The sequence below is a fragment of the Dromaius novaehollandiae genome, chromosome 2 (genome assembly GCF_036370855.1).
Source record: "Dromaius novaehollandiae isolate bDroNov1 chromosome 2, bDroNov1.hap1, whole genome shotgun sequence".
Taxonomy (NCBI): domain Eukaryota; kingdom Metazoa; phylum Chordata; class Aves; order Casuariiformes; family Dromaiidae; genus Dromaius; species Dromaius novaehollandiae.
The window spans coordinates 161,117,577-161,136,257 of NC_088099.1; the positions used below are offsets into that span (position 1 = coordinate 161,117,577).

Consider the following 18,681-nt stretch of genomic DNA (forward strand, 5'->3'; position numbering starts at 1 on the left):
GCATTTTAATTTTTTTTCTTCCTTCAAAAGATGTGCAGGTATGCTCTTTTCTTCTCTTCAGATTTTTCATTTGAACTTTTGTATAAACATTCCTCATAATCTTGATTGCACCTTAAAATTATTCTCACATCTAGTCCATTGCTAAATCTGAGGTCTACTGTGTAGGATGCAGCCTCTCCTTAACAGTTGATGCTTAACAGTTGAGGTTGGTATTTCTGTTGCAACAACCTTGTCCGTTGGACAGATGTTGATTCCATTTGTCTTCAGCTCATTTCCCTGTGCTTATACTTCGACCGTATCACTCATCCTTTTATTTCCTTTTCCTTTTAGAACAAAAACAACTCGTATTTCAGATATGAGGCTCTAAATAGCCTGTTCCACCTTACCCATGTGCTCTTTTAAACTTTCACATCGCTTCATGCTTTTTCCTTGATTGAATAATACTCCACTAAGAATGTGGCTTTTTAGCCTCATCCTTACTATAAGTCTCCTTGTCAGATTTTTCATAGAATTTGTGCTAATATTTAAAAATACCAATTTAATGATATAGTTATCCTGCTGACCAGTACAGTCTTACCATTTCTTTTTATTTCTTATCCTTTTTCCCCTTCTTGGGGCTTTTGATCTCCTATAAAGTTAAGTTACAAATTCCTTGGTGTCAAGGTTTACCAGTGCAATCTTGGCTGTAACTTTATGGTAATACAAATAACAGCATGGGGAAATGCAAACTCAAACTCTGTCTTTTCTTTTTGCCAAAGACTGAAATTTTGTGTATTATACCAGCTTACCTCAAGAAGTGTTTCAGAACTTAAAACAATACTTCTTATTTTTATCTTACTGTTGTTGTTTTTGAAGAATATATTTAAATATTCAAAAACATAGATTGTCCTTAGCATACATATCAGATTTTTTTTTTTTTTTTTTTGCTCTCATGTACCTCGAGAGTGTGCTTTAGTAGATATCAGTTATAGTGCCTCTGACTGAAATTTCTGAAAATGTGGGAAGGTGAAAATTAAAATTCTATCAAACAAAGAATTTTTTCTTTAAAAAAAAACAAATCCTCATAAGCATGTAGAAAAATCTGATGCATATGTGGACCTTTGACCACAGACTTTTAAAGATGCCTTGTAGATTTGTAGAGTGATTAAGCATTTGTCTGTCTAAAACTTGTACTGAAAATATTTCCAAATAATGCAGTACTTGAATATGAACTGCAGTAAGTTAGATTTTGCATATCTCACTGTCTGTATATTGGGATACTATAATTTTAAACTGTAAACTTTAGTATAGGCTATTACCTGAAAATTATTGGCAGGGTTTTTTTGCTTACGTTGGGAAGGCATTTGCAAGAAGATGCTATTAAATATTAGGTATCCAAAAGCCATTTCATTAATTTAAAAAAACAAACAAACAAACAAAACACCACACACAATCACAACCACAAAACCTAAGTAGCTCTGGCTGCTTTGTCTGTGGGTATTAAGACGTGGGAGGTTGAATTATTACTCCCCACAGAAGTAATGGTACTTCCCTGCCATTTTAGGAAGATGCTCAAAAGCAGTGTGTCACCACTTTGTGTACAGCAATATCCTCAGAAGCACACTGTCAATACAGTTTCATAAGTGTAAGAAAAAACAGTGTGCATTCCTGTATACTCTGAATATAATGACAGGCTGACTATTGGTGTAAAAGTTTGTGAAGAATGCTTGCATAGAAATAAGCAAAATAATGATTGAAACATTTGAAAAGCTCTTTGGAATAGAACTGTTTTAATAGGTACTAAGTTACATGTTTGAAATGTGTCTAAATTTACAAATTTAGTTTCTGTAACTGGAACAACTATTGCACAGTATTCCTGTGAACTTTGTTTCACGTACTTCCTAAAAAAGAGGTAAAATAGAGGAGTTCTCTTGCATCTTTGAACATGCAAAAGCTTCAATGCATGTTAAATATTGAAATTTAGTTGAATCAACAGGAAAGACTGACTTGGCATACAATTTAAAATATATTTTGGGGAGAAATTGGACAGATCCAATGCTTGTAATTATTAGAGGAAAATTCTATACCTCATAGTGCCCGAATAAATAGAGCTGTTAAATCCAGATGCAGAAATGAGTGTAAGGAAAAAATGTGAGCGTAATCTCTTCTACCCAGATTCATCTCTTAAAAACAGACTTCTAGGAATCCAGAGGCATTCAGTCTGGAATCATTAACTAAGGAAAAAGAAAAATGCTTTTGCAAATCTTTGCTCCGGTGTCTGATCCTGAAAAAGCTCCCTGAAATATGATCTATCAAAAGAAACTGTCTTCTCCAGGACTATCTCCCTCTACTTTCAAGGCACTTCAGAAATAAGTGTGAGGCATACTTCATCCCCTTTGAATCCTAAATTTTGCGTAAGGCTTAAAAAAAAGAAAACAAAATAAAAACAAAAACCCACCACTTTTTCCCTCAGTGCTGTGAGTGTATGCGTGGCTGACTTCATATCAAACCATATAAAGTAGAGGGTAGGTATAGCTTCTGTTATTGATACCATTCTAATTCATTGAGGTTGATAGCAATACAACACAAAGTAGTGTTGTAGAGCGTTGTTTATCATCTGATCCTGACTTCAATCAAATTTATTTAGGAATCATGTAGTAGAACGATTCTGTTCTTGACAGAGGAAAAAGTAAACATTGACGATGGCTTTATGGAAAGTGTTTAGGAGAGAAGCATATTGTGGAACCCATTGCAAGAATTGTAGATACATGTGGTAGCAGGAATACTTTCATAGAATTAAAATATAGAAACTTGATTACTCATTTATTTCCAAAGCAATAATTTATAAGAGGAGTAACTCTGATTACTATTGGGCTTTCCTGGGATGCTCTCCAGCCCCAGGCTTGTAACTGTGTTTCTTGAGACTGTTTCCCACTAGTATAGTCTACAGGTAGGTAGCATTTGTAGCATTCTGCTACAAATAGACTTAAGGAAAAAGAGCTTATCTAAAGATGGTGAATTGCAGCAATGGGAATATGAGAGATCTTCTTTACTTATACAGTGATATAATGTTAAATAAAGGATTATTCCTCTGTACATACAGAGACAGGGAGGAAGTTAAGAGGAAGATTTTAGTGCTTGTCGTGTAATGTCTTTTACTGGAAGCTTCTGGATAAAATAGGTTATGAAGCACGTTTACCAGTTCATGTTTGCACAGTTTCATCATATTCATACCTAAATGTTGATATTCCTTCCTTTTGAGTATAAGGTTGTAGTCATCTTACCTGTTCATAATTTCTGCATTTGTGACAAATTTTGCTCTACTACTTCAACAGCAGTTAATCTTTTGATGTTAACTTTTCAGATTATTCGGATTATGAAGACAGTTCTGTTGAGTTCTTGGACAGGTGCTCCTCTCCGTTAACACGGTCCTCGGGGAGCTCTCTGACTTTGCGCAGCATGTTCTCGGAGAAGAATACATCATACCAGTATCCAAGAGCTATCTTATCTGTTGACCTTAGTGGAGAAAGTAGGTTGGCTGAACTGAAACTTTCAGTTTGTAGGTTTAATTCCTTAAAAAGGAGAGTCCGAAAGGAAGCAAATTGTTTTGTGTTTTGGATTCTGTCTATAAATATGGAGGCTGACTTATATTTCATCTGTTTAAATCAAAATACTTGCACTTTCCAAGCTGTTCTGCACTGTGCTTGCTTTGATTAATTGTTGTTATCTCTGCATTTGAGGTGATCACATTGCATTAAAGGCTTCTAGCAGAGTTCATCAAGAAATCTAACCTAACCTACTATCAGTGCATTTGTGAGTGATTTGACTATGTGCAGGTTAAGATTTTTTTTACTGCCAAGAGTTCTGTATTTCTGTGAAGTATTGCATTTCTTTGCACACGCAATTTCACATGGATTTGTTTTTACTAGACCTTTCAGATGTGGAGTTCTTGGATGATTCTTCCACAGAGAGTTTGTTACTTAGCGGTGATGAATACAATCAGGATTTTGATTCAACTAATTTTGAAGAGTCTCAGGATGAAGATGATGCTCTCAATGAAATTGTAAGATGCATCTGTGAACTGGATGAAGAAAATGGCTTTATGATTCAGGTAAAGATTCCCCCCCCCCCCCCCCCCCCCTTGTATTTTCTGTGTGAATTTTGTGATTGTGAAGGGTACCCTTTTGATAAGTTTGGAGGCTGAAGTTATGTAGAGAGCTATAAATACATGGTGAACAATAATAACAGAATACTTCTATATTCTGCTCTTGGTGTGACTCCATCCTGTGTATGCACAACTATTTCTCTATGATAGAGTTAATACATTTCCTCTAACAATTCAATACATGGAACAGGTTTATAAGGAAAGGTAACTGTTTTTCCATATAGCTGGTTGATAAAGTTGGGAAAATACATGCTTTTCTGTGCACAAATTATCGTTTATGTCCACAGATGATCCTGAACATACCAACACTTCTGCTATAACAGGTTTGGTCCTTGCATTTTGCAGTTCCAGTTGTAGAGACCGTTCTGCTCACTGTAAATTCACCTCAGCTGTATGCAATATAATCATCTCTAGCTTAGTGAAGCTTGGTGTAGATCTCTGCCATGTAGATATTAATATTGTCAGTATCTGATGTGTGTTTTCAGAGTGACCGTTCTCAAACTGGAAATTACAAGCTTGTTTGAGAAACTGCTAAGAATTTAACTTAATTTGGTATAGAAAAAAAGGGAGAGAGCTATCACCACTCGAAGAATATACAGTGTCTGCACAACATTTTCATGTGTTGATAGATTGCAGCTACTGCTGTTTGTACTACAATAAGGGGGGCAATTCCTAGCTCATAATGAATAATTTAAACTCCCTGTCTCAAGGAATTCATATTGTAGCACTTAGATTGGATGCTGTCAACAGTGAGGAAGAACTGAGTTGTCAATAATAAGATCAGGTGGTTTTTTGCACTCAAAGAACAGGTTTGTATGTAACTATTAATGTAGTACAACTTCTATTGAAAATATGAAGCCTTTTTAGCTGAGAACTGAATGAGGCAAAAATGGCTGTCATGGGTTAATAGACTGGAAAAGTGTTTTGGAAATGACATAAAGATTTGAAAAAGGATAAAACGACTGTCCTTGGGAAAGCATTACTGGAATGCAGTGGTGTATTGGAAGAATTAAGCAGGAGTATCAGCAATGGTGGTAATATGGAAAAATGGACTGATGTAGAAATCTTTGTAGAGAGAAGAGGAAATTGCAACTGTAGTGGTATGACAAGAGGAAAGGTGGTTTCTGTGTTTTGTCTAGGTTGATGCTCAGAATGCATGTCAGCAAAGAGGAGAGGCTTTCAGTAATAAAATGACAAGTATTAAAAATGCAGGCAAACACTGAGATGAGAATGGAAAGGAAAAGAATACTCGGTGGTAGCTTCCTGCCCACTTCTAAAGTCCGGTGCCAGCCTTATATTGATCGCTTATCTCCTCTTCCTTCCTTGTCTCATCAAGAGCAACCGGTTTGCTATTTCAAGGCTCTCATGTCTTACCACTTCTATTTTGCTCTCCTATTCTCTTATTTCTACTCTTTCATTTTCTCTTCATTTTCTTTTTCTTTTTAGATTTTCCATTGGTGCGGTATTAAAAACACATCTTTCTAGCGCACTGGAGAGATGCTTTGTAAATATAAATAATTAAACTGAAGAGTTTTCTACTTTTCACTGTTATGCTGTAATGTATTACATTATCTTTCTACTTTACTGTAATATTATTCTTCTGTCTTATGTTTCAGTTCTTAAATATTTAGGTGCTAAAATATTGAATGTCATAATAAAATATTATTAAATATTATCAATCTTCATCTTCAATTTTTTGTCTCCAGTCTGGAATTTGTGGTTGAGGTGACTTTCAGAACTAGAGTTAAGCTACTTTTTAGCTTTATGCCTTTGCATACCCAAACACAAATTGCCCAATAAAATAATCTTACTCAAACAGCTGTTTAAGTTAAACTGTCGTTCCTTGCATTTTGATGAAACAAGAAGTAGCTTCTTATTTGTAAATCCACTTATCTTAGTTTTAGTCTTTTCTTTCTTTTTTTCCTTTTTTTCTTTTTGGTGTCAGTGTGAAGAGTGCTTGTGTTGGCAACACAGTGTATGCATGGGGTTGTTAGAGGACAGCATTCCAGAGCAGTACATCTGTTATATCTGCAGAGATCCACCAGGTATGAGTAAACCACCTTTATCTGCTGCTGTCTATGTAGGGTTTATAAGCAGAGATATTCTGCATTGTTTTCACTTATTACAACTTTGTCTGCTTGGTGTTGTATGTCATACTTCTTTGGGGCAAGTGTTTCTAAGTTTGGCTCTGAATAGCGCTTACTTTTCCTGTTGGTAACATCTTGTTCAAGCATGCTGAATCATACTTCAGAATTTTAATTACCTTGGGTTTACTTGTTCAAACTTAATTCCCCTAAACCCATAGGACTTTTTAATGTCATTGTACTCTGAAAAGTAATTCTGTACAAAACAAGTTCTCTGTTCTGCATGTGCTTGCGATTGCATCTACTCATTTAAATTTCTTTAAAAAGACTCATTAGCAGAGTACACTTAATTCTGTAGATCTCATTTCATATTAATTTTAACTTGTAATGTTTGTTTTTGTTTAGAATTTTATAATAAAGGCATAATTACATATGCAAAACATGTAACAGCACTTACTATGGAAAATAATATTGCACAAACAGCACATCTTGACCTTAAGATTGCCAAGATAGGTTTGAAATAGTAAGAATTAGGAAAAGTCTGTTTAGTTATAAACTGAATACATTTGATAAAGAAGCTGTTTTTTTTTTTTTTTTTAAATCAAGAAAATCTGTCCATGAAACCACTTTTCTTAACAATTATTTGGAGGAAAACCATGATTTGGAAGAAAATTTTGCATATTCCTTCTGACAAGTGATACAAATGCAGATACGTGTCTTCTGGCGATTTTTCCATTCCACCAGTCTGGCTTTTTTGAGAGTACAGTGAAACTATACACTCAAATTTACATTTGTTCAGAATTTAAGAAATCATATCTGAAGCTAGTTTGTTGAAGTATAGAATAGCACTGGTTTCACTAAATGTTTCTGAGAGGAAAATTTAGGAAAGAGCTAAACACATATGGCTCTTCCATTTGTCCTATATCAGGCTTGATTTGTGGTATAAAGTCTTGTTTGATAATTACTCATGTGTTATACTCTTTGAGCAGTCAAATTTTTTCTTATTAAAAACTACTAATTCGTTTTGTGTTCTTTTCCTGCACTGTACTAGGTACTTCATTATCCCCTGCTATTCAGAGACTATGTCCCTGACTTTTATCTTCTCTCCCTTCCTAACCATTACTACTTTTCTTTCTGTGTCAGGAAAAAAGGTCATTCACAATGTCAGTATTTTAAACTGTATTGGGATAATGGGCAGAAAGGAGATAGGGTATTATCCTCAAAGGTATGAAGGGCTGCCATCAACCTATCCTTTGTTCTGTGTATGATGATAGTCTGATATAAAATTGAGTGTAAGATACTGCAGTCTTAGGTGGTCTGTTTGTCTGGGTTCCTCATTGTAAACAATATTATTAGCATAATCAGCATTATAAGTTGCCGTTTTTCTTTTTTTTCATAATGGTTAAATTACTGTAGATGTATTAGCTAAATATCACTCACGCTTGTTGGATAAGATCGTAGACATTGCCATAGCAATGTAGACCTAAGGCCTGCTTACTTAAATATCCTGTCTAATGTCTGGTGCAAGATACCTCAAAGGAGAATGTAAGGACTCTGCTGTAGGACAATCTTGAGATGTTTGCCCTTCATGAAGACCTTCTCCTACTGTCTAGGAAATAGATACTGACTTACGTATTTAGCCAAATATTTACTGTCTTTTCAAAAAGAAACCAGATGTTTTTGATATGTCCATATAAAATCTAGTCTCTGACAATCTCTAACTCATGCTATCTTAGTTATTTCTTAAGTAAGCTACAACAGTTGAACAAAAAAATGCCAATTTAAATTCACTTTTGCAGTTAGATTCATACTACCAAGCTTTTTTATATCCAGTACTTTGCAGAATTGATTAGATTGTTCCTTTCAAATGCCATTTGGAAGGGTCATGAGACCTGAGATTTACTTTTGTTTTTGTAATAAGTGATAAAAGTTTCTTTTAAATCCATGAAAATTAAATTTTCACATATTAATGAAATAGATCTTGACTCCTCCTCTCATAGGTGTTAGGAGACATTTGGAGAGTACAGCATATAATTCTAGCACACTAGTTTTAAATAAAATTGCACCGTGGTTTTAGGTGGCCCTCAATCTGTTTATTGCTTACCCTCAGGTCAGAGATGGAGTGCCAAATATCTTTATGATAAAGACTGGCTAAACAATGGACACATGTGTGGATTATCATTTTTGAAAGAAAACTACTCTCATCTTAATGCCAAAAAGATTGTGTCAACACATCATCTACTGGCAGATGTATATGGTGTAACTGAAATATTGCATGGACTGCAGTTGAAGATTGGGATATTAAAGTAGGTATTAGAATATTCTCCATCTTTATATATTTAGGTAGTGGACTAATAATACCGTTACTCTATATGCATTATTCTCCTATGTTAATGTTCTTGCTTGTGTAATATTTAAACACTTGCAGTGCAAGATGTGAAGTAGTTTCAGCTTCAGTGGGAGTTAGGAGTTTGGCATCTGAGTAGATCTGATATTTTTGGTTTATTGATGATTTTTTTGTTATATGATGACTGCTGTATTAAAGGATCATTCTGGATTTATACTAAATTGAAAAGTCCCCTAAGAATGCTGACTTATATGCTTGATAATGGTGCTTATTAATAGTGGAAATAGATGCTTAATGGTTCAGTGCTCTAAGTGGTACTTCTCTAATAACTTGCTCCCCCTCCCCTCCTTTTTTTTCCCCACAGAAATAAGCATCACCCCGACCTTCATCTCTGGGCTTATTCAGGGATGCGAAAAGAACAAGAACAAATAACTCTTGGGGTAGAGAAAAAAACAGTGACTTTGCCAGAACCTGTTAATCCAATTGAAAGGACGTGTCACGCTCAAAATCATAAACAGCCACCTAGCTTACCCCAAAAGATGGAAGAAACGTATATCACAAGTGAGCACAGTTACCAAAAACCACAGAGTTTTGGTCAGGACTGCAAAGCAGTCAGTGACCCTATGAGCTCAGATGATGAAGATACAAGTAGTTTTGAGGAAGATCAGGAATTTCATTCAGAGAATAAAAATTGTTTACAGTATTCTTTTAAAGATGATGGGATGAATGATCAGGTAAGTATTAATCTTCCTCTGTGAAGTTTCTTAGTTAAAAAAGTATGTTCATTATGATAAAGCTCAAATACATAAAAATATTTAGAAATGTTCATTGTTAAAACTTGGTGTTTCCTATTAAATATGTTGGTAAATATAACTGGGAACAAAGTTACATTACAGTGAAATGGTTTCAGGTTTGAATTGGTGGATGGATTGCAAAGTATGGTTAAAATTTTGCCTATGCTAAAACTGTTTATGCTTGTTCCTTTCCAATGTTTTGGGAGGGGGAAAAAAGTCAAAACCCTATGCTTAAAAGGAGGGAGCTTGAAACAACACTTAAGTGGTTTTCTGGAAAAGAGGAAAACAGGACAAGTTGGTTTGAGTTTCTTTGTTGTAATGACTTCTCAGCTAAGCTGGTTTCAATTCACATGGAACTTTAAGTCCTGTATACTGCATATTTCTTTTAATTAAATATATTTCACAGGTCTTTGGTCAGGATTATACCCAGTCATTTAAACCTTTCTTTCTCAGTTGTGTGTTAACTGCTTGAATCCATTAGTTTGTGGAGGAGGGCTCAAACTTTTTAGTCTGGTCTTAGTTGAGAGGTGTGTGGGTTTTTTTTTTTTTTTTTTTTTTTTTTTTTTAAACCAAAAGCAAAGTAAAACAAACCTTTCTATTTTCTGCAATATCAACTGTGTGAAAATAAATCGCCCAACTCATCCCCCTTTCGAAGTACAGTTTCTGGTGTGGAAGAAATGAGTAAGATATGTTTTTTTTCTTATAACTCTAGTTTTAAATGTGGCATGTAAGCTGTGTAGCCTGAATGGAAAATTTTGGCTCATTCCGGTTCGAGATACCTGTGTGTATACTGAACTGCATGATTATACTCAGTTTGTGTAGTATGGAAACATGCAGCTATGTGAAATACATTTTCTTTCCAACAATAGCATAATTCGTCATTGTAAATAGTGTGTATTAGAATTAAAAATAAGGACAGTGAAGCAGAATTAATGTTTCACTGAGAGCCTAAACCGTAAAACTAAAGAGCTGGGTGCTCTTTTTTAAATCGAGAAGGGATCTGTTGGGACAGTGTCCGAGTACTTTTTCTTTTGGGACACCCTAGTTCATTCTGTTGTCAGTAGTCAGCCTTGGTGCCTGGATAGGCTTTCTCTCTTGACTTACTGTGTGTTGAAAAGTGCTCCTTGGTTTCTACATGAACCAGTCTGTACCTACCTTAAAAACATGCTGAAGTTGACATTGAAGTGCCATTTGTAACATGAACTGGCTTCTCTATGAAACTTCTTCGCCTCTCCTTGCCAAACTTTGGATTTGGCCATCACATTCTCCGTTCTAGGTTGCTGCAGCGCCTTTGATATTCTGGTTTTCCGTACGGTTTTGCTTTTTCCTGATCTGTAGTTCTGCTGCAATCTTCTTATGTCTTATAAAGAGTGTTCAGATTAACTAATTTGAAGTTAATTTATTTTTCAAGGACTGTAGACTAGCCATTCGGATAAACAAATACAGAAGTCATTAAAAAAAAAAAAAGAAGTGCTTAGAAAAGTCTGTGTGTTAGAGCAGATTATTAGAATCTATAATCATCTTTGACTGTGAATTTATCAGGGCTGAAAGACATGAGTAGATCCTGGCAGATTTGTCTCAGTTTCTGTAATGTGCATCTGAAAGGCTTGTATAATAGATGCTCTTGTTTTTAGGATTATGCACTTGAGTCCTCGTACAGCAAGAGAAAAATGGCATTCTCTCTTGAGTGTATGTGAGATCCCGAAAATTGTAAGAAATAAGGCATTTCTTATGTTTACGTTGGAAACATCCCATCTAAACATCAGTGAAATAGTTTGAATAGTGAAAAGCACTAAAGAGACAAACTTGGTATCTTGAGAGAGAAGTTTTTAGTTGTAGGCTTTATGAGTTCAGAGGCTTTTATGGCTTTTAATATCTGTCTTCAGTAACTAAGGAGTATACTTCAGCTCTTTAGTGAATATTGCGAGTATTAATAATACATGTTTTCCAGGACTCGCTTGTGCAACTGCCTGTGAGACCATCCAAGTTCAATTTTTTTTAATTGCTTTTAAGACTTAAAAGTAAACAAAGCTTTTTGGACTTTTTTTTGGCTAAAGAGTATCTAAAGATCTTCCAGTTCCCACTCTCCTGTCCCTCTCTCTTCTGCCTCCTGTTCTTCCTGGTTGGGGGAAGAGATACTTTTAGAGGGTGCTAAGTCTGTTTTGATGTGATGTGGAAAAAGATTTAGTGGAACACTTTTTCAGAGTAATGCATTAGCATGATACAATGCATGCCTTGCTCTGGCATTTACCATGATACAGTCTAAGTACAGGTACTCCAGCATTTTCCGTGTAGCTAGTTCCTAAAATAGAATAATCAGTAGTGAAAGAGCTTCGTTGGATATGAAGTCATAGAGGCTACAAAACTGAAACTGCCAATGCTGTTAGTTAATGTAGGTGCTGAACGTTTTGATTTGTCAGATCAGATACACTTCTTTTGGTTGTTGCCTAAATACATGAAATACAGAAAGATGAAGACGATGTGGAGATACTAAGTATATCAAAGAAGGCAGTCTGTCTAACATGCGTTTACTTCATGTGTGCATAATTTTGTACATTACTGGCTATAAACAGTTTCCAAACATGTTTAACTCTGGCCCAGACTTGTGGTGAGAGGTTGCCTGGGATCACAGCAGCAGTAGGAAGAGAAGTCTTTAATCAACATATGAATGGGCAGCTGATTTGCACAAAATAAGTAGACTTTTCACATCTTCAGTATTACTGTGTTTTAGGCAATTTTCCTTCATTTCACGACTAAAATTGCAACAAACCGTAGGGTTTTGCACATTTTTGGTGATGGTTCACTGATGCAGTTCAGCACTTCATGATTTGAGTTATAATTTGTATAAACAGAGCACAAATGCAGTCTGTCCTCCTGCATTATTGAGCTGGTAAACTTTACCTCCCCCTATTCTTATTCCACTTCCCCAGTGCTGTGCATACTCATTTGTATGGAATTTGCATTTTGTTTGGTTTAGTCTATTGATGTGTCATGGTACATGGCTTTTGAGTATGCTTTTTGTGAAGTAGAGAGAAGTACAATTTTGAAATGGCATCGTTTATCATGTGACTCAAGTATTGAAATCAGCAGCAGAGATACAAAAATAAGCACTCTTAAATGGCAACTTTTTTCTTTCTGTTGCACCTATGAAGAAGAATTCTGCTGAAGGGAACACTGTGTTTGTTTGTAATGAAAAAAAAGGCTCAGAAGAACAAGTGGACACGCATCTTCAATGGCAGCTAAATCTCCTTACCCATATAGAGAATGTACAGAATGAAGTCACCAGCAGAATGGACCTGATTGAAAAGGAAGTTGATGGTAACTGCATTGCCAGATATTAGATAACGTTTCTTTAACTCTTAATGTTAACACACCTGTAACAGCATCTTGCAGAGCCACTGTATTGAAGGTGATCTGAGACAGTGAGGATGGATTTTCAAAAATTGTATTCAAATTTGGGTACCCAAAGTTAAAACCAGAGCTTGTACCACCATTACCTCTGCTCCGGCCATGCGCACACACACATGCTTTCCAAAAGTGTCAAATACACAGTAAAGTAGGTAAGTGCTCAGGACCCCTGAAAAGTTAGCTTGAATCATGTAATAAGAGAGAGACTTCAGAAAGCATAGGTAACTTGTCTAGTTTTTTGTTCAGAGATGGACCATAACATTATCAGATTTTTCTGCAGCTCTTCTGGGGAGGATTTTCTCGCCTGATTTATCTAGTATTTGAGAATATTTAGGAGGAAAGATGGGTTCATTCTGCCTTCATCTTTGGTTTCCTGTGTATTAGTAAATAACTCGTTTCAAGAAGAAAGATCAGACTTCTGATGAAGATGATAAAATGAGAACATTTATATGAGATTTTACTGCAGTTATAAATATTACAGGACATGAGTTTATTCACTCACCATTTGTTAAAACTTACTTAGAAATGAGGAAAGCTTGGATGTAGTGTAGGCATTAATTTTGACAACCAAAGTCATCTTTTTCCCAGTTGCAGTTTTACCTTCAATATTCCTGCATGTACTAGGCAGGATTTCTAGAATAACAGTGTTAGGGTGTTCCTTTTCTGTCTTTACAAACATATAAATTCATTCAAAAAAAAAAAAAAAAACCAACTTCAAAGACTGGAAAAATTTTCAGTGATCTGGTCCTTATACCTGTACCAGTCTGTTAAAGTGACAGAAGTGAGCCTAGGACTTCACTTATCCTTACTTGTAAGGGTTACTTTTTCTGTTACCAATCATCATAGATAGAAGACCTTGAAATAGGGGTTCTTTTGTGTGTGTAGACAGTGAATTGTCAGCCAAGGCTATAATTTGCCCCCAAGCACCTTTTTGTATTAGCAGTCCAGTCAGACGAAGTATCTGGATTGTGTGAGAGAAACACTAAATTAGTTGAAATTTCCCTAATAAATGTTTCTTATGCTAGATAAAAGATTGCACCCTCAGTATATATACCCTTGTATTTCCCCTTCTTATTAAAGACAGGACATGAAAGAAATAAGTTTAGTTGTTATGAAAATTATGTTGCTCCAAGGTATATTCTAATTAATTTCTTCCTTTTCCTTCTGTAGTTTTAGAAAGCTGGCTTGATTTCACTGGAGAACTGGAGCCACCAGATCCTCTTGCAAGATTGCCTCAGCTCAAGCGACGTATCAAACAGCTCTTAATTGACATGGGGAAAGTACAACAAATAGCAACACTTTGCTCTGTATGACAAAAGGAAGAATAAAGAAATAAAAATAGGCTTTCTACAGTGAATTTTCTTATTAGCTGCAAGACTGACAGGAAGACAGCAAAAAGCTGAGCATTTATCTGGTTCTGTGCTGATTACCTTAATAGCCTGAAGCTTTAGAGAGAGGAGAAGAGATCTAGACTAAGGAATTTGTTATACTGAAAATCTGAATACTTGGTGTCCAAGCTTCAAAGTATAAGATATTACACACTGAAAAATGTTGATGTGATCTTAACGTGATAAACAAGGCATTTTCCTCATATAAGAAAGCTGAACAAACAAAAATTCTGCGAAGAACAGTGCTACTATTTTGAAACCTTTGGCAGGAAATTCCAAATTCACAGAAGTGGGATGACTAAAAACAGTCCTTGGGAAATGCATTTTTAATGAATTCCTTTTATCTTGCTAGTGAAAGATAGACACAGAGAGCTCTGTATCCTCTCTACAAGAAAAGTTTGTAGATTGTTATTTTCTTCTCTCATGAATGTTTGGGTAAATGAACGTACTAGCTTTGGCTTTGAAAGAAATGACTTGTCATGGTCTCCTTTTTTAAAGTATTTTTTAAAATAGAAATCCTTATTACAGCACCCTTAGGCTCCTTTAAAACATAAGTGGCAAATAGTTGTCAAATGTGCCAAATAACGTTAAAACCACTGGGATGAGAGTTTGAGTATGACTTACATGAAGGTTTTTTCCAAAGTCCTACTTGGTGCCAGCAATCCATCCAAAAGTGTATCTAGTTTATATTTTTTTATGTTCTATTGCAATATTCAGGATGCAAAGTACAATTTTTGTCCTGGGTAGCTCTGTTTTCATGTTAGCCCTCTGAAACTTTATCAACCTCAGCTGGGATGAGGAATGACAAGAGCAGCAAAAATGTCTGTGGCTGTGAATTACTAAACCACTAGAATAAATATCACAAGATACATTATGTTTTTATAAAAACTGTCTGCTTCAGTGATTGAAACATCATGAAACCAAAGGCAACCTAGTTGCTCTGTTAGATCTTGCTGGATTTTGAGCCCAGGACTTTCTCTGTGCTTATAAGTTGCCGCTGTACCCAGTGATACATACTTCTATGTGTATGTATATGTGTATAGATACACATGTACATATATACATACCATATACATTTATATCTACACATGTCTAGTTTTATTACAATAGACTATAAGAACTGGTGGTTAACATGAAATGTTACCTTTTAACAAGCAGTTTCTAAAATTGAAAATAATGTATGTACAGGTTTTGAAATTTGTAAAATATGACTGTTAAAAGGAGGCTATTTAACTGATTACATTAAGATACTTGAACATTTTATGCCTCACATCTGTTTATCAGTTCTAGTTATCTGTATAAATGCATTTTAGAACCGATAGACAGTAAACTTGAATTTACCTTTTGATAAGAGTACAAGCCACTGTACATTCAAAAATTATTTAAATTTGCAAACACACTGTTCTATATGTAAGGTACTGTATGTAAAACTGTTTATTAAAACTATTCTGCATACTCTACATTTTCCACTTTCCTTCCTGATCTACTACCAATGAAGAGGAGAAAAAAAAAAAAGAGATAATGTACAGACCATCAAAAATCATAAATTCCTGGAATGCCTTTTGAGGATTTGTAAAATTGAAAAATGTGCCAAAGATGGGTTATCTAGGAAAGATTTTTGCACCCAATGTATCGAACTTTCATGATAAAACCATTATGGAGAAAGTAAGTAGCATGGCTTGTTCACTGCTAAAATATACCTACTCTGATGTTTGCCATCTGTCTATCTGAAGTAAATTATCACTCTTGATGTCTAAAGCAAAATGTAAACCCCTGTTTTAGAGCAATTGCTATTTAAAAAGTTTTGCCATATCAGTCTTACAGGAGATACTGCAAATCTGTGTGATAAGTATAACTTGGAAGCTCATTATGGAATCATGATTGGCAACTTCATAATACAGAAAGAATACAACAGCTGAGGAATTGTTGGCATTTTAATGGTAATTGTTAAATAAAATACCCTGATATGTTATATAGTTGGATGCTTAAATAACTGCTTGAACAATATGAGTAGTTGTTGAGTGACCTACTTGCTTTTTTGATATGTGAGACTTTTTTATATATAATTCACCTGCTGCATATCCTTGAATGTGGCACTGTGTACTGTATAAGAGAAGCGTAAACACAGATGAATTACTTTGAAACAAAGTGGAGTATTTACATAATTTATACAGCATACAGTATAGCAATATTATGCAATGTGTGTGCATGAGTGTGGTGTAATATAATTGTAAATGTAACTGAAGGTGGAGGTGGACCGAAGGATTTCAGGTGGGAGTAAGGAGGTTCCATTCCTAGTGCAGAGATGTAAGAATAGTATCCTGAAAAGGAAATTGTCGTAAGGTCAAAATTAAAGTTGGCCTTGCAGCTTTAATTTGTCTTCCATTTGTATATGTAACAGTCTCTAAATTTACATGACTGCATGATTCTATCCCTGACGATTCTGCCTTATCCAGGATGGGCTGTACTTACAAAGCAATTATTCGGTATTTCTTTTTATCTTCTCTTCTTATGTACTCAAGTATTATAAAAATTCGTGCAGGCATTCATATCTTATGTGAAATAGAGTCTCATTTTCTTTTTGGACAGTTCTACAGTACATTGTGTACTGCTTGAATGCTTCATGAACTTTTGAGTTTGCTTTCTCAAATTGTGACGTTAGTCTGCAACATGTGAACGTTAGTTATGGCCCCAGTTTCTCAAGTATTGAAATGTTGGGATGCTCTTAAAGTTTTTTGGGTTTGTTTTGTTTTTTTTAAGCACTTACAAGTCAAGTGCCATAACAATGCTAAGTGTTGTGTACAGTATGTAACTTAGTTGCTTGCTTTGCATATACACCAGTCAAACCCTGTGTCGTCTGGTTCATACCAGTATGCCTTTTAGTTGGCCTTATTAAGAGAATCTTTTTTTCTATAGGCATCATCCTCCTTGTGTCTTCCAGCTTCCTAGGTAAATGAGTTACGGATCTGCACGCAGTCTATTTACATCATCATTTATCTGGAGATGGATTGCAATTACCTATGCTACACAATGCATGAGGTGAAAATCTTTCACCTCTCCGAGGTGAAAAAGTATGTGATGATGTAATGACTCTTTCCAATACGTGTATATAAAAATACAATATGGAACTTTTAAGTTTGCAACTTTCATCTTATTTTGAGTTTTTAACAATAATAAAAAGGGAAGTGCCATTGTACCCAACCCTGCTGTGTTTTCACAGGGCTAGGTGGCAAACTTTTAGAGTCTTTAGATGCCCAACTTTTTTCTGAGGTGGGTCTGCACAGTTCTTCATGGAGGTGTTTGGGAGTGATTCATTTCAAACCCTTCTCCATGTGACTGTAACGTAGGCATCCGCATCAGGAATTCTGCATTTTCAGTTGTAACGATGGCAGTAGGACATACATATTAGAGTCATAAATGAAACATGGTCCTGGTCATGTGATCACATATCACAGGATGAGGATTGCCTATGTTTTTTGGTTATAAAATGGAGGTACTTCAAGTCGTATGGCTGGGGATGGGTTGGAAGATGCTTCCTATCACCTCTTCTTGTGGGTAGCTGTGGTTTGGGTAAGGCCCATATATTAGATGTTCTGACCTTAGGTGTATAGATCTTTGTTCAACTAGGAAGTAGCAGATGTAACTTACAGCAGTAGAAGCCTGTCATTCTCTTTAAAGTAATCTAAGAAGAGTAAGTTCCATTTTTCTGGTAGATCTCATATATTTGCTAGGCAGTGAAGAATTGAAATCCTTTTTATGTGGATGCAGCCCCCTTATAGGACTGACATCTGCCTGTCACTCTTCATTTTATCCCTAAGTTGTGCTCCTTGTCTGTCTTCCAGTTTGCATCTGTCTCTCCTTTTGTTCTTCAGCTTTCTTCATTCCATCCTTTTCCGTGATGCCTGGAGGTTTTCGCTCCTTTCTTTTTGTGCCCCAGTTCTTTCTGGTTGCTGTGGGAAGGTCTCCCTAGGGAAGGGTCTGCTCTGCTCTTTTTGTCCTCAGGCTCGAGTGTATTCTGGGAGCTCTGTACAGTTGGATTGTGTGTGTAGTGATCAAACTCCGTACGTAGTTTTGCTACTTTTCTCCAGTTAGTCTCTACTGATCATGTGCAAATGGTGATCTCCCCTGCTCCCATGGGACTTCTAACTTAGCTAGACCTGAAAGGCTTTTTAAAACAAAAATGCACCTCTGGTACTTCTCCTTGCCAAACTCAAAGTTGTGATTTAAGGGAGGCACTAGAACTTCACAGTGAGATAATAAAAAAATAAAGTCTTGAAAAACAGTATATTCTTTCCCTTGTATGTAAAGGCAAGCTGCAATTATTTTATTTTTTCTTTGCAGAAACTTTAAAAATCAGAAACAGATCCTGAACCTGGATAACTTGAGCTAGATTTTTTTTTTTTAAAAAAAAAAGCACTCTTCATAATAAGAAGTATGCAGTCAGCTCATCTTCAGATCCTTACCCTGTTGCCAATCACGTAGAGGTAATGATGTGTAAAGGAGATGTACACAAGTT

At 35.6% G+C, this 18,681-nt stretch overlaps 1 protein-coding gene across 6 annotated transcripts in view; it reads left to right on the forward strand.

Annotated features, from left to right (window-relative positions):
- PHF20L1 (PHD finger protein 20 like 1) overlaps positions 1-15,625 on the forward strand; it is a 54,340-nt gene extending 38,715 nt beyond the window's left edge. For all 6 annotated transcript variants that reach the window (XM_064507888.1, XM_064507889.1, XM_064507890.1 and 3 more), the window contains 7 exons: positions 3,344-3,508; positions 3,909-4,090; positions 6,090-6,189; positions 8,339-8,534; positions 8,940-9,309; positions 12,522-12,687; positions 13,948-15,625. In XM_064507888.1, coding sequence (XP_064363958.1) covers positions 3,344-3,508; positions 3,909-4,090; positions 6,090-6,189; positions 8,339-8,534; positions 8,940-9,309; positions 12,522-12,687; positions 13,948-14,090 — 1,322 coding nt within the window. In that variant the 3' untranslated portion in view covers positions 14,091-15,625. The remainder of the gene's footprint in view (positions 1-3,343; positions 3,509-3,908; positions 4,091-6,089; positions 6,190-8,338; positions 8,535-8,939; positions 9,310-12,521; positions 12,688-13,947) is intronic.
- Positions 15,626-18,681: the final 3,056 nt, after the last annotated feature.